This window comes from Trichosurus vulpecula, chromosome 8, assembly GCF_011100635.1.
Source record: "Trichosurus vulpecula isolate mTriVul1 chromosome 8, mTriVul1.pri, whole genome shotgun sequence".
NCBI lineage: Eukaryota > Metazoa > Chordata > Mammalia > Diprotodontia > Phalangeridae > Trichosurus > Trichosurus vulpecula.
Genome location: NC_050580.1, coordinates 83,250,058 through 83,263,624, shown reverse-complemented (window position 1 = coordinate 83,263,624; position 13,567 = coordinate 83,250,058). Strand labels below are relative to the sequence as shown.

General features: G+C 38.7%; 1 protein-coding gene across 1 annotated transcript in view; it reads left to right on the top strand.

Moving 5' to 3' along the window:
• Positions 1 to 3,947, top strand: part of KIF11 (kinesin family member 11) — a 57,202-nt gene extending 53,255 nt beyond the window's left edge. The window contains exons 20-22 of the mRNA XM_036735693.1: positions 1,044 to 1,189; positions 1,484 to 1,600; positions 3,799 to 3,947. Coding sequence (XP_036591588.1) covers positions 1,044 to 1,189; positions 1,484 to 1,600; positions 3,799 to 3,930 — 395 coding nt within the window. The 3' untranslated portion in view covers positions 3,931 to 3,947. The remainder of the gene's footprint in view (positions 1 to 1,043; positions 1,190 to 1,483; positions 1,601 to 3,798) is intronic.
• Positions 3,948 to 13,567: the final 9,620 nt, after the last annotated feature.

Below are 13,567 nucleotides of genomic sequence, written 5' to 3'. Positions count from 1 at the left end.
CCCCTGAAACTGAGACCCAGAGAGGGGAGGTAAGTGGCCTGAAGTCAAAAGGTTAGAGAGGTAGTATGTGACCCAAATCCTCTGACTCCAGAACCAGAATCTCTAGGACTGTTAGAGAAGCATTTGGCTTTATAAAATGAGAGCCATTGAAGGTTTTCAGATTCTATTGGAATGTGGTTTTTATTTTATTTTTCTAAAGAGCTGATAGAATTTACTGTTAACTTTCTGAACAAGTGAAAAATAGGTGGTGAAGGGCAGAAAAGCTTTTGAAAAATAAAAGATTGGATAATATTTAAGGGAAAAAATATTTTTAAACCCAAAATACCAGAACTTATAAGCATTTCAAGTGGTTACCTTTAAAAGGCTAAAAGCTATGTTATTAATATCAGTTTAGCCATTTGCTCAAAATATTTTTTGAAACTCCTCTAGGAATTGCCTTCAGAGTTGATGGCATGTTCTTTTGAACATCTTCAGCTATGACAAAGCTTTGTACATTGAAGGTATCTGCAATTTTTGTAAATAATTTAAAGTAATTCGGAGCCAAAGGTGATGAAAAGGTTAGTAGTCAAGTTGAAGTGTGTCAAAATTAATAAAAAACTTTTGTGTGTGACCTGTAAATTAGTTCTGACATTAGTGTTAAAAGTATTCTAAAACTGTTTAAACAATGGCACCATTATTAGAATAAATGCCTGCCTTGCTAGCCTGACTGCTCTGAAGAACAGTATTCATTTGGGTCTTTAAATTCTGGTGTGTTTGTTTAAAAATCATCCTCATTACCATGTCACAGGGTTGGAAGACTCAAATGACTAGTATATGAAGCTCTCAGTATCAGCAGTTGAGATGATGATCATGCTGCCACTGTAGTAAGAGCCAGGAGGAGCCTCAGAAACCATCTCATCCAGTCTCTTTAGATATGAGGAAATTAGGGCCTTGCACAAGGAACAACGAATGGCAGATGTGGGGCTAGAAGCAAGGTCTCTAAACTTACATCTCAGTTCTCTGGGTGCTTTGATTCATTTATTTGTTTGCAATGTCCACTAAAGGTTCAACCCCACAGAGGAAAACCTATTCCTACCCATCCACATTGCTGAGAACTGAACCTCGGGAGCAACTCCTCAATCAGCTAAGAGAGAAACAACCCGAGCTATTAACAACAGTGGTTACTAAAGCAAGGGAAGACCCTACTCAGGTAAAATGAAGTGTCAGAATCAGAGTTTCCTGTCACTCCTTCACCGTGGTCCTTTTTCACTGTGATGTGTACAAACACCTTTGTTCTTTCTTCATCCTTGGCTCCTTAGACTCCTTTCCTACAATGTATTTTGTGTACCTGGCTCTTCAGTTTTCCTGTATGTTCTTACTCATGAGAGTCTCTCGTGTCTGCACTGTACGTAAAGCTTAAGGGTATTTACAGTGTGTGTGTCTACAGGTGTTGAATGGCTGCTTCATAAATGCTTGTTGGATTGAGTCCATCTTTCTTTTTTAGGACTCAGAGGAAGAGAAGCCTGTTCTGGAGCTCACTAGTGAAAGCATCATAAGTGAAGAGCCAACAGTGGGCACACACATGTGTGATCCTATAAATGGTGGTGTTCCTTTTTTCCAGGTAACTAATGATGTCACTTCTGAGAGGATGTTGCTTTGTCTGGTGTATCTAACATAATTGCTATTCAAGTTAAGGAATTTTGGAAGGGATTTTAGATATTGAGTCCAATGCCCTCATTTTACGGAGAGGGAAACAGATCTAGAGATATGACCTAAGGTCATACAAGTAGGGTCATGGATTAAGAACTATCAGTGAATGTTAGTGGTCATATAAGCTCTGATTTGCATAAGATCATCCTGGTGGTACATAGCAGAGCCAGACTCTGAACCTGAGTCTGCTGACTCCTGACCCCGGTACTCTTCTATTCCACGGCTCGGCAGTAGTTAGTGAATGGAGGGCTCACCTTGGAGTAAGGCAGAGCTCAGGGCAAGTCATTGAACCTCAGGCCCAGGCAGCTCTGTAGGTTTCCTATGAGATGGACTGGGAGTTTCCCCTGGTGAAACCGCAGTGCCAAACAATTAGGTAACTTGGATTTTAAAATCCTGTCTTGTTTGCAAGGATAAAACTTCTTAATAGATTTCCATTAAAAATTATGTTGTTAACTTTTTTAAAAGTATATTTTGGGGATGTGTGATAGAGAAAGGATGACTACCCTAGCTGTACACACTATGCCATACCTCCTACTTCTCAGTCACTACCTACTTGATGGTACATCCCTTCATCCAACTCCACTAATCAGAATCTCCATCAGACAGCTCAGTGTGAAGAGCTAACATCCCTAACAATCTCTGAGTACCTCACCTGCCCTAACCCACGGTGGCTTGAACCTTAATATCAGTCTCTTTCCTAATTCCGTTGACCTGGGTTCAGGGAACCCAGCCTCATCTCCTGACTCTGAGGACATTGGTCATGGGAAAATTATGATGATGAGAAGATGTCCAGGACTTTGGAACCTGCATTTTACTCTCTTCCGTATGTATGGAACTACATTTATCGATCTTATTATTAGCAAGAAGCAGAAACCTTTTAGAAAACTCATGATTTGATGAAATTAAGCTGAAAGCTTGATCTAATACAAAGGCTAGAGATTTTCCATCTTTGTTTCTGTCTCAGGATCCATTTTCTATGCAGAGAGGAGCAAGTCTAGAAACAAGAGTAGGAGACCTCTAGCCTAAGTTAGAAAGGGAACAGAGCATAGTGAGAGTTGGGGATGCCTGAGTTAGAGTCTCACCTTTGAAACTTTTATTCAGTTCAATAAATATTTATTTACTAGGTTTGTGATCAAAAGATCACTTAATGTCTCTGAGGCTCAGTTTTCTCATCTGTAAAATGGACATAGTATTTCTTCAGGTTTGTAAGGCCCAAAGGAGATACTGTATGTAAAGTGTTTTATACATGAGGGTGGGGGAGAGCATAGATCAGGAGACAGAGACAAGAAATGTCTGCATAAATAAATAATAAAGAGAATGAAAGCTTCCTAAAAATTTTTGAAAAGTCTGGGCTTCATGCTTGGGCATGGTTTGGGAGGATATAGGGAAGTGACAAAAACAAAAACTTTGGGCAGTCATGTAGCTGAACACCTTAGCAAAGTAACTGACTCAAGCAAAGGTGGCTGCACTGGACCCTCCTCTCCACACCCCCACGCACCCCCATCAGTGTCAAGGTAAAGTTCTTCCTTTCTCCCATCCTGTTCCTGTGGGCTTACAAACTCAGTTCAGTGGTTTATTTAAGTTGCCATGGGATGTCTCTAGGAGCATCTACCAAAGGCCTACATTAGTCTCCCCCACTTCACTCAGTGAGCATCTGTGGGCCCAGGACAGGGCTGTGCCTTGGTCACCGCCTTACTTGGAAGCCTCACCTCACCTCCAAGATGGTAGCCTACAGCTTGCTTCAGTGGAGATGTTTGAATACCACAATGAAGATTTTTTAACAGCCTCTTAAGAGATATCTATGGAAGGATGAGGATCCTGACAAAATAAAATTCATTGGGAGTCTTTTTATTAAAAATGTAAATGCTTATTATTTTTAACAATAATTTTATTGATGTTTTCTGTTTCTTATGTTACCATACTATCCCATGTATCCTTCCTCTTCCCCTAGAGCCATCCTATATAACAAATAGTATTTTTTTTTGAGAGAGGGGGAATAAAATCAGCACAATTGATGGATACATTGAGAAAGTGTCTAAAGTGACATTTTGTATGATATTATATTTGTTACATTTGTGTTTAATTTTTTTCTTTCTTTGACATCTACAGCGTAAAAAGTCTACCAGAAAGGATAAAGAAAACAGAATTGTAAACATTGTGGAGAAGTCAAAAGTGGAAGAAAATCTGGAACATTCTACTGTTAAGTCTAAACTACCTTTAAGAGCTCAGTTAAATAATTAGCTTTTAAAAAAAATCTCTCTTTTGTAACTCCTGACTTTGGTTGTTCTTTAGGAATTTGACAAGTATAGACTATCTTGAGGTTTGTTTTTGTTTGTTTTTTTATTTACTCAGTAGGTTTGGTCACTTATAATGTTGTCAAGTATTTCATTTGGTGCTTACTAATTTGAACTTCAAATTAGTGATTTGGGGTTTGTAGTAAATAAAATTATATTTCCACTTTTTGTATGAGACAACCCAGCAAATGAAAAAGTTAAAGTAGTTATTTTCTTACAGCCTCTATTATATTTTGTACATCCTAAACAAATACAAAACTGCATTGTTCTTCTAGGCTTGAACTTATATTGGAAAATGTCACCAGCAAATTGTTCCTAGAATTCAGATGCCCCCTATGGGGGCACGCTTACCCTTTGTTATGTGTAAATATTGTCTATCTTACTCTGCCTCTTTCTTCTCTCCTTCATATTGCAGACTCAGTAGGATAATAAAAAGCATATATGCCTCCTATTGTCTATTTAGATTAGTAGGTAATACTCCATTTTTAGGTATGAAATAATTGTATATATATAACACTATATGAAATGTCTGAGGTAATTATCTATAGGAAAAAGGGAGAAAATGATTCAGTCAGGAAATACGGATATCGAAGTGTACCCATTGCAGGAGGTGACTGTCTTATGGAGCATTTCTTTTATGTTTTTTGTGCTTCCTGGAAAAAAGAGAGAGACATTGTAGTGTAGTGGATAGAGAGCTTGTCTCTGAGCCAGCAAGACCTGTGTTCAAATGTCATCTCTGTCATATACTAGTTGTATTACCTGCAAAAGTCACTTAATCTCTCAGTGAAACTCCCTAAGGCTGTTAGTTTTAGAGAAGGTGATGGATATCCTCCATTGGTAAAGGGAGTATCCTATAGCAGTGAGCGCAGAGTCCTTATCCCTAAGCCCTTCCACCTCCTGAAAACAAGAACCGAATTACTGCCCCACTACCAGAGCGCTTGGAATTATGAGGTTTGATAGAGCACAAGATAGGAGGGTGGGAAGGAGAATGGACAGAAATAAGCAGGAGGTGCTGGGGCAAGGGAAAAGAAAGGTACATTTCTCTTTTCCTGTTTTCCAAAGCTGTTCCCTTGTTTCTCCCACAGTTTGGAATGGTGTAGGATCACATAGTATGTGACCTGTGAAGTCTTAACACTTGTATATGTATTTTGTGTGTGTGTATCTGTGCAGATAGACAATAATCATACACACAAATTTGAAGATTCCTTCAGGGAAACCTCCATAGGGTATGAATCTACTTTATAAATCTCAGTTATCTTTCCCTCCTGTGTTTTGCTAACCAGTTTATCAACTGAGTATTAAGTGCCACAGATTTAAAAATGTAACGCCTCTGCTGTAGTGAAATGTTTGGTCAACTTAAGACTTAATAAAAAGCATCTGAGAGCTGGCAATTATCCACAGGAAAACTTTGGTAATATATTTGTCCCATTAAAAAAAAGAAGACTGCCCTGGAATGGAAGAGTCTCATCAGGAAATGTGCTTGTTCCCATCCGGACATTGAAATGGTGTCACAAAAACATGTTTTGTTTTTAGTGTCCCTACTGCTCGTGGCAGGTCCCTACTAATCTATCCAAATCTTTGTTCATTTGAACTGCAGCCTTTTTCAAAGCAGCTGATTGAAGTCAAATGTGCTATCTGAAGCTATAGTTTTTCTATATTCAATTCAAAAATTTATTAACTGCCTACTTTATGCACAGAATTGTGCTAGATACTGGCCAGAATGCACTGTTCATTTCAGACATGCCTCCACCCTCATAAGTTTATAATCTGGTGATGATGGTAGTGAGCCACAAAGTAACCATAACACTTGATAAAGGACTAGAGTGGTTAAAGGAAGGGTAGGAATTCAGCAGGCAGTTAGGTAAGGAATGCATTGAAAAATCAAGCGAGGCCAGATTATGAAGAATCTTGAATAATAAGCTTAGGAGTTTGAACTTTATTCAGTACGATATTAAGCAAAGGACCATGAAATACTAACTTTTTTGGAGACCAAATCTTCACAAAGTACTATATTCCAACCTAAGCATGGATCTAAAGAACCTCAGATCAGAAGGGTTTTTTTTTTTATTATTTCTACTGCCATTACACTGATAGATGAAAACAGCATTTTTTTTTTTTGCCAAAGTAACTCTGAAGGGCGTGATTTATACAACCTGTCAGTGTGGCTTCACATTCATATTTACCACAGGTGTCTTGTCCTTCTTTGCTAGTTTTATCAGCATTATCTGTGCTCCACATAGAAGATTTGACATCTGTAAAGGATCCCCAGGGCTGAAGATGCAGTCAGTTACCTAACACTGAAGGTCATCTTGTGGCAATGCAATTCTGCAGATGTGAAGACATGGATAATAGCTGACTATTGGGTTCCCAGAGGGTGGCTGCTGACAGATTAATTGACAAATCAGACCATGGCTTACACTATGCCCCATACTATATGGGCTCTGAGGAGGTACACTAGATGGAGGAGGATAGTGGTATACTTATAAAGCTCACTGAGAGCAGGGATCCTGTTTTAATCTTGTTTATAACCTCATAATTCCAAACATGGGCCTTATTATGTGTGTCAAGGATCCATAATTTTACTCTTGTGGTTACACAGGCTTCAAACCCTTCTCTACCCTCATGGATAGCCTTTGTGAGTGGTGGCTGAACACCTGGTGGTCCACCTTCCCTGGGTGAGCCTCTGTACTTCTTCCTCCAGGCCCGTGATCTGTCCGTCTTGATAGGGCCTGCCAGAGTTTGTTTTCCACTGGCATAGTGTATAAGAACCCATAATCACCTTCATGCCACAGCAAGAAACTGGAGAAGGATTTTATTGAGGGGCATCAACAAATGCTTGTTGAATGAATAAGCTTAAAACATAAACGCTGCCCTTGAAGAGCTTATAATCTAGTTGCAGGGATAAGATATATCCACATGGAAACACAATTTATAAAATCAAGCTTTAAAGTAAGTGCCAATGAGTGACAAGGACAATAAATGTTACTGGAACACACAAACTAAGTTGAGGGATGAACGACTTCACAGTTTCAGGTTTCTCACTTAGCCACTTGAATATTTTTTGTTATACTTCATCTTGAGAACTTTTCTTTAGATCAGGGCTCAGCAAGCTATATGGAACCTGCAAACATGACCTTGGAAAGCCTCCTTAGTATACCTACTGCATATACCTAAGTCTTCCAACTTATAGAACTTTGGTTAATGGCTGCTAGGTGAACGAACCTTGATGGTTGAGTGGGACAATCAAGCTACAATATATATGTCATATATATGTCATACATGGCTTTATTCTAGGGACTCTTTCTTCAGCATGGGTGGGGGCACAATGATCCACAATGACAATCTTTTTTACCCCTCCAAATCCTATAATTATGACTAATGACTTATTTATCTTCTGTGTTCTTAAATTTATAAAATAATTTCTTCTTGTATGTTGAAATCTTTTTTACTGGAATCTTCACCCTTTCATCTTGTTCTCTACTTTGGCCCTACTATAATTCAGTTTCCTATGGTCTAATACCTGAAAATTGAGGTGGCTCAATAGCTAAGCAAGACTGGAAGGAGGAGGTAGTTCAAAATAGGTTTGTAGTTCAAAAAGTTTAGAAAGAGTTGAACATGGTGGCAAAAAAAAAACCAAACCAAGTCTATTATTTGTAAATATGTGCTATTCACATACCCTACAAAGTATGTGCAATAGTAAAGTCAATTTAATTAACCTCATAAACTCATAGGAAGTCATCTTTATCTTATTTATTTAGATTGCTAATAATAAAGTTTGTTGCTCTGAAATAAAAATCGATTGTCAATATAAGCTACAGATAAACTCTTAATAGAACTGCCCTTAGTAAATCTATGATTAATAAGATTTGTTTCAACATTAACTTATCTTCCTTATGATATTTCCTTTCTGGCACTGAATCTATGTTTTCAGGGTTAAGCAAGTGATTGAATTTTCTAAACTAAACTTCTATGGCAAATGGAAAAAGATTTGGCACCTTGTAGTATCACATAGCTATTGGGACACGTTACTCCCCAAAAATTCAGTGCCTATTTTCTCTCAGTTAAGGCACTATCATAAAATATGACCTTTTATTTTCTCTATTTGATGCAGAGCATAGCAGTGATTGTTCACTCTTCATAAAATCTGGTTAGTAGAATATATGTGAAAGGACAAATATTCCTGAAGGGAATATTTAGCTAAGATGCTCATTATTCTAAAGCAACAACAACAATAATAATAATAATAATACTTCCATGAATGACACAGTTGCAGACTTTTATGGCTGAGCATAGTTTTTCATTGTCAAACTAGAAGTGAACTTCTGTTAAAAATTCTAAATATAGAAATGGGTAATTGAATTCTGTGTAACAGTGGACAAATGATTTGTACAAATTTTCCTTAACTTCTGAAATGGTTTTTTCTATTAGGTTCAAGTTTTCCCCTCAAATACTTAGTAACTTGGTAGAAAAACCATAGAAATATTTCCAAGAGCAATTTCCTGCCCCGATTTTCATTTTCTTTTAATATCCTAACCCCCCCCCCCCGAATTCTTTTCAAAGAAACCAGATACTCCACCCTATGCTAGCCAAAAGTGTCTTTTCCTCCAACCATTAAGCCCACCTCAAAAAGACACTGCCACATATCAAGGAAAAGTTGACCAGATTTTAGCTTATTGAATCTATTCAAAACTTTTGCTTGAAAGAAACTAAATCTTGCTACACAGCCTTAGTTGATATATAAACTGTTTCAGCCGCATTAGTAGGTGATCTATTCCACTTGAAACTTCCCCAGTCTTAGTAGAAGCTGATTTAACTTGATGTATGGATTACTACGTATGCATGTTGGTTCAGCAGTTCAAAGTAAATGTCATAAGCAGCCAAATCAGCCTGCTTCTTAGCTTACTTGTCAATAGGAAGGAGTAAAATTATAAACCAAATTACTTTTTCCTGAGCCTATTCCCATTGAGGGAAGAAATGCATTTAAATAACTTAATATATTAAATAACTCAAATACTTTAGATTCAAAGGGTTTGGGGGAGAGAGAAGGGAACAGCTGGAGCTCTTGACCAGTTATGCTGTATTTTATCTTCAGATATGTATTATTTCAGGAAAAAAAGTGATAAAAAATTGAATTTAAGTTTGCAAGGTGCTAACCAGTTAATCACTTCTCCTGTATCTGTTTATATTATGCCTGTGTAAGCTGTTATAAACTTAGATTGAATAAAATAAGTTCGCTGTGATCAATATTGTCACTTTGCTTTTTTCCTTTAGCATAAAGCATCATATATTATACATTTAAATACAAACACCTAGGTATAACTCAAGTAACTTTTTCTAATTAATTTTACTGATCTATCAATGGTTATAATTCCAATTCTCATAGACTCTTAGTGATTCCAATGAGATAAGTAATGTCAATACCAGAAAGTACAACTTACATTATCTGGTAACAGTCGACAAATAGGTTACAGATTTTGAGAACAAAAGCTATATATGAAATGTTTCTTTTAAAATAACTGTTAATTTTAGGAAATTTTTGTACAATTGTATGTTTGTGCACAATCTATACTGCCACTAACAAATGGCAGGTCTGAAAGTTGCTCCACACCTAGGTAAGGGTGCTTATCTCTTAGTCATTTTGATTTCTGTACAGACTGATACTTTGGTGGAGCTACGTTCTCACAGATCAGCTAGCCTCTCCAACAATGTAGTCCACAGCCTGTGCCCTGTCCATGACTCTCCATCCTGTGAGCCTCTTGGCCCTGTCTACCCACCAGAAGGGCGATCTTCCTCTAGATTTCTTCTTGTTGCATGGTTAACAGTGGAGCACACAGTTTGGCCATTAGCTTTCCCTTGCTGTCACCCTGTAACTGGGTCACCTTTTCCAGTCATACATCTCTAAGAGCCTTATGCCATTTACACACCCTTCTTTGTTGGCAATGTATTCCAATTCAGGTCTCATTCATGTCTCTTGCTCATCAGACAACCCTTAACTTTAATTGTTTGCAATTCCATAACTTGTGGCTACATTGTATCACTGGAAAAAATATTGTTGAAACTTAGCTATATGAAATACCACCCCAAATAACATAAGAGAAATACAAATTAAAACAACTCTAGAGTTTCACTTTATACCCAAATTGGCAAACAAGAAATAGAAATGGACAATATTGGAAATACTGCTGGAAGATGCTCACACTTAATACACCATTGATGGACCTGTGAATTAGTCTAACCATTCTGGAAAGCAATTTGGAATAAAACTGGAAAAGTGACTAAAAATCCATGCCCTTTGACCCACTGGGATATCTGCTAGGACTTATGGGTGGGGAACCTGCAGCCTTTTGACTAAGTCCAAGTTTTACAGAACAAATCCTTTTATTAAGGGGATTTATTCTGTGAAGTTTGGGTTCAAAGGGCTGAACTTGAGGACCTAGAGGGCCACACGTGGCCTGGAGGCTGAAGGTTCCCCAACCCTGTGGCTAGGTGACTGTTCCCAGGTAGTTCCCCTACCATAGAACTCTTTGATAATCAGGTTCCAAGTCTTGTCAATTCTACTTTCACAACCTCACATCAGTCCCCTACTTTCCACTCAGCCACCACTCTTAAGATCCTCTTCGTCTCCCTTGGGCTGTTCTGACAGCCTCCAAATCGGCCTTCCTCCCATTCACGTGGCAGCCTCAAGTAGACAAAGCCCTGGGCCTGGAGTCAGGAAGAAAGACCTGAATTCAGATGGAGCCTCTGACTAATGGGGGTGACCCTGGGTAAATCATTTAACTTGTTTACCTTAATCCACGGAAAATGGCAAGCCACTCCAGGATCTTTGCCAAGAAAACCCCATGCACAGTGTGGTCCATGGGGCTGTGAAGAATCAACTTGAAAGGGTGCCAGGAGGGAAACAAGCATTTATCAAGCACCTACTATGCTTCAGGTAGGGTGCTAAGTGCTCTACAGATATTATTTCATTTGGTCCTCACAACAACCCTAGGAGGTAGGTCCTATGTTAAGGACACTGAGGAGATAGATAGACAGACACAGACAGACAGACAGATAATCACTCAATGGATAGAGCTCCAGGCCTGGAGTCAGGAGTACCCAAGTTCAAATCCAGCCTCAGACACTTAACAGTTGTGTGACCCTGGGCAACTCACTTAACCCTGTTTGCCTGTTTCTTCATCTGTAAACTGAGCTGCAAAAGGAAATGGTAAAACCATTCCAGTGTCTGCCAAGAAAACCCCAAAAGAGATCACAAGGGGTTGGACACGACTGAAACATTGAGCAACAAATATACCTGCATAAAGTTGGGAAGGTAGAAAGGGCAGGATTTGGCAATTAATTGTATTGATTGTACAAGGATAATGAGAGAAAGTGAAGGGTAAAGAACAGTAACACTAAAGCCCCCTGAAGTGCCCTTCATCTCCTTTCTTTTCTGTTGAAGCCCTAATCTACCTGCAAATTGAGGGAATTTGGCTAAAGTGTTTACTGTGTGTAATACAGTATATTAGGCATCCTAAGAGAGGGGTGTGCTGGAGCCAGCTCTGGGACAACCAGTTGTTAAATTTTCAGTGTGAACATGTACATCTGGGAAATCAGCAAAGAGAAATCGGGTTTGATTTATTACTTTGTTCACTTTCTGTTCTTGGAATGACTGCTGTTAATAATGTAGGTAACACCTAAAAGCATGTTGTGTACATTTCCCTCCCAGGGAGCTGGTTGTTAAACATTTTCCATCACTCTTCGGCCTAAAGGACTTTGATAACGTGGCAGAGTAGATAGAGTTGACCTCAGGGTCAGGAACACCTACCTGATTTTAAGACCTGTCTCTGACATATACTAGTTGGGCGAGTCACTTCACATCTCAACATCTCAAGCAACCCTCTTAAGACTTCTAAGTTTTAGAAAAGGTTCTGACCTGCATCAAAAGAGGGACTTTCCTCATCAGGGAGTTCCCTATACCAGTGAAATCACTGAGTGCAGCGCCCTATCTCTGATCTCTCTTACCTTATCCTCTGGTTCCCCCAGCCTACAAACTGCCCCATTCTTAAAAACAGAACAAAAAAAAAACCCATCTCTTTACTTGACTCTTCCTCCCATCAAATTGTGGCTCCATTTCTCTTCTCACTTTCAGAGCCAAACTCCTAGAAAGTGCTGGCCACACTCATTGCTTCCATTTTGCCACCTCTTATTCACTTCTGAATCTCTTGCAGTCTGGCTTCTGAACTTCATTGGAACAGTTCTTTCCCAGGCTATGGACGAGTTTTGGATCTCTAAATTCAATGGCCTTCATTGTGGGAATTTGTTTTACTTGACATGCTTGCTACAAGAGTTTGTTTTTTCTTTTTCTTTTTCCCCCAGGAGTGGGTTCAGTTGGAGGGAAGACAAAATGCTTCTAATTGAAAATAAAATAAAAGTTAAAAAATAAATAAATCCAATAACCTCTTCTCAGTCCTCATCCTTCTTGACTTCTCCGTAGCTTTGACACTTGACCAATTTTTCCCCCGTGAACACTCTCAACTCCCTAGCTTTTCGTGACACTGCTCCCTTCTGGTGTTTCTCATGCCCAATGGTTGCTCTTTCCTAGTTTTGTGGGATATAATCTATATCCTATCTTTTAAGTGCAGGCATCTCCTCGGACTCTGTTCTGAATTCTCTTCTATCTAAATTTTCCTGATCATCTCATCAGCTTCCATGGGTTCAGTTCTCATCTCTATGAAAGTGACTCCAAAATCTGCATAATCATCTTTTATCTCTTTCCTGAATACTCACAATACCAACTGTTTACTGGATATCACCTGGATAGATATCTCAAATTCACTATGTCCAAAATGGGACTCTGGATCTTTCTGCCTAAGCTACTTCTCCCCTAAGTTTCCTGTTTTTATTGAGGGCATCATTATCTTTCCAGTCACACAAATACGCAACTTAAGTGTTATCTTTGATGCTTTACTCTCCCTCAATGCTATTTTAATCATTTGCCAAGTCTTGTCAATTCTACCTTCACAATCTCCCTCACATCAGCTCCTTTCTTTCAAGACATTCACATGGCTGCCACCCATAGAATCTCACCACCTGTATCCTGAAATATTGTAATAATAACCTTCAAATTGGTCTCCCTGTTTCCAGTCATTTTTGTCTCTAATCCCTTCTTTGCATAGCTGCCCAAATTGTTTTTTTTAAAGCACAAATCTGTTCATGCTACTTTCTAGTTCAAATGCTTCAGTGGGAACCATGAATTAGCCCAGCCGTTCTGGAAAGCAATTTGGAATTCTGCCTACAGTCACGACCAGGGGTGGGGAACCTTTGGCCTCAAGGCCACATGGAAGTCTTGAGGCAGGCTCTGCACCCAACTAAACTGTGATTAAGAGATACCATTATTAGGTTTATAACCCCAAAGTCATTTTTTTTAAAGGAAAAGGGCCAATACATATAAAAATATTAATAGAATCCTTGTTATGGCAGAGAACTGGAAATAAGGGGAATGCCTATTGGTAAAAGGCTGAACAAGCTGGGTAGGTATATATAAGGGACAATATCGGGCTGTAAAAAAATTACAAAAGGAATCATTTCAGACAAACCTGAGAAGA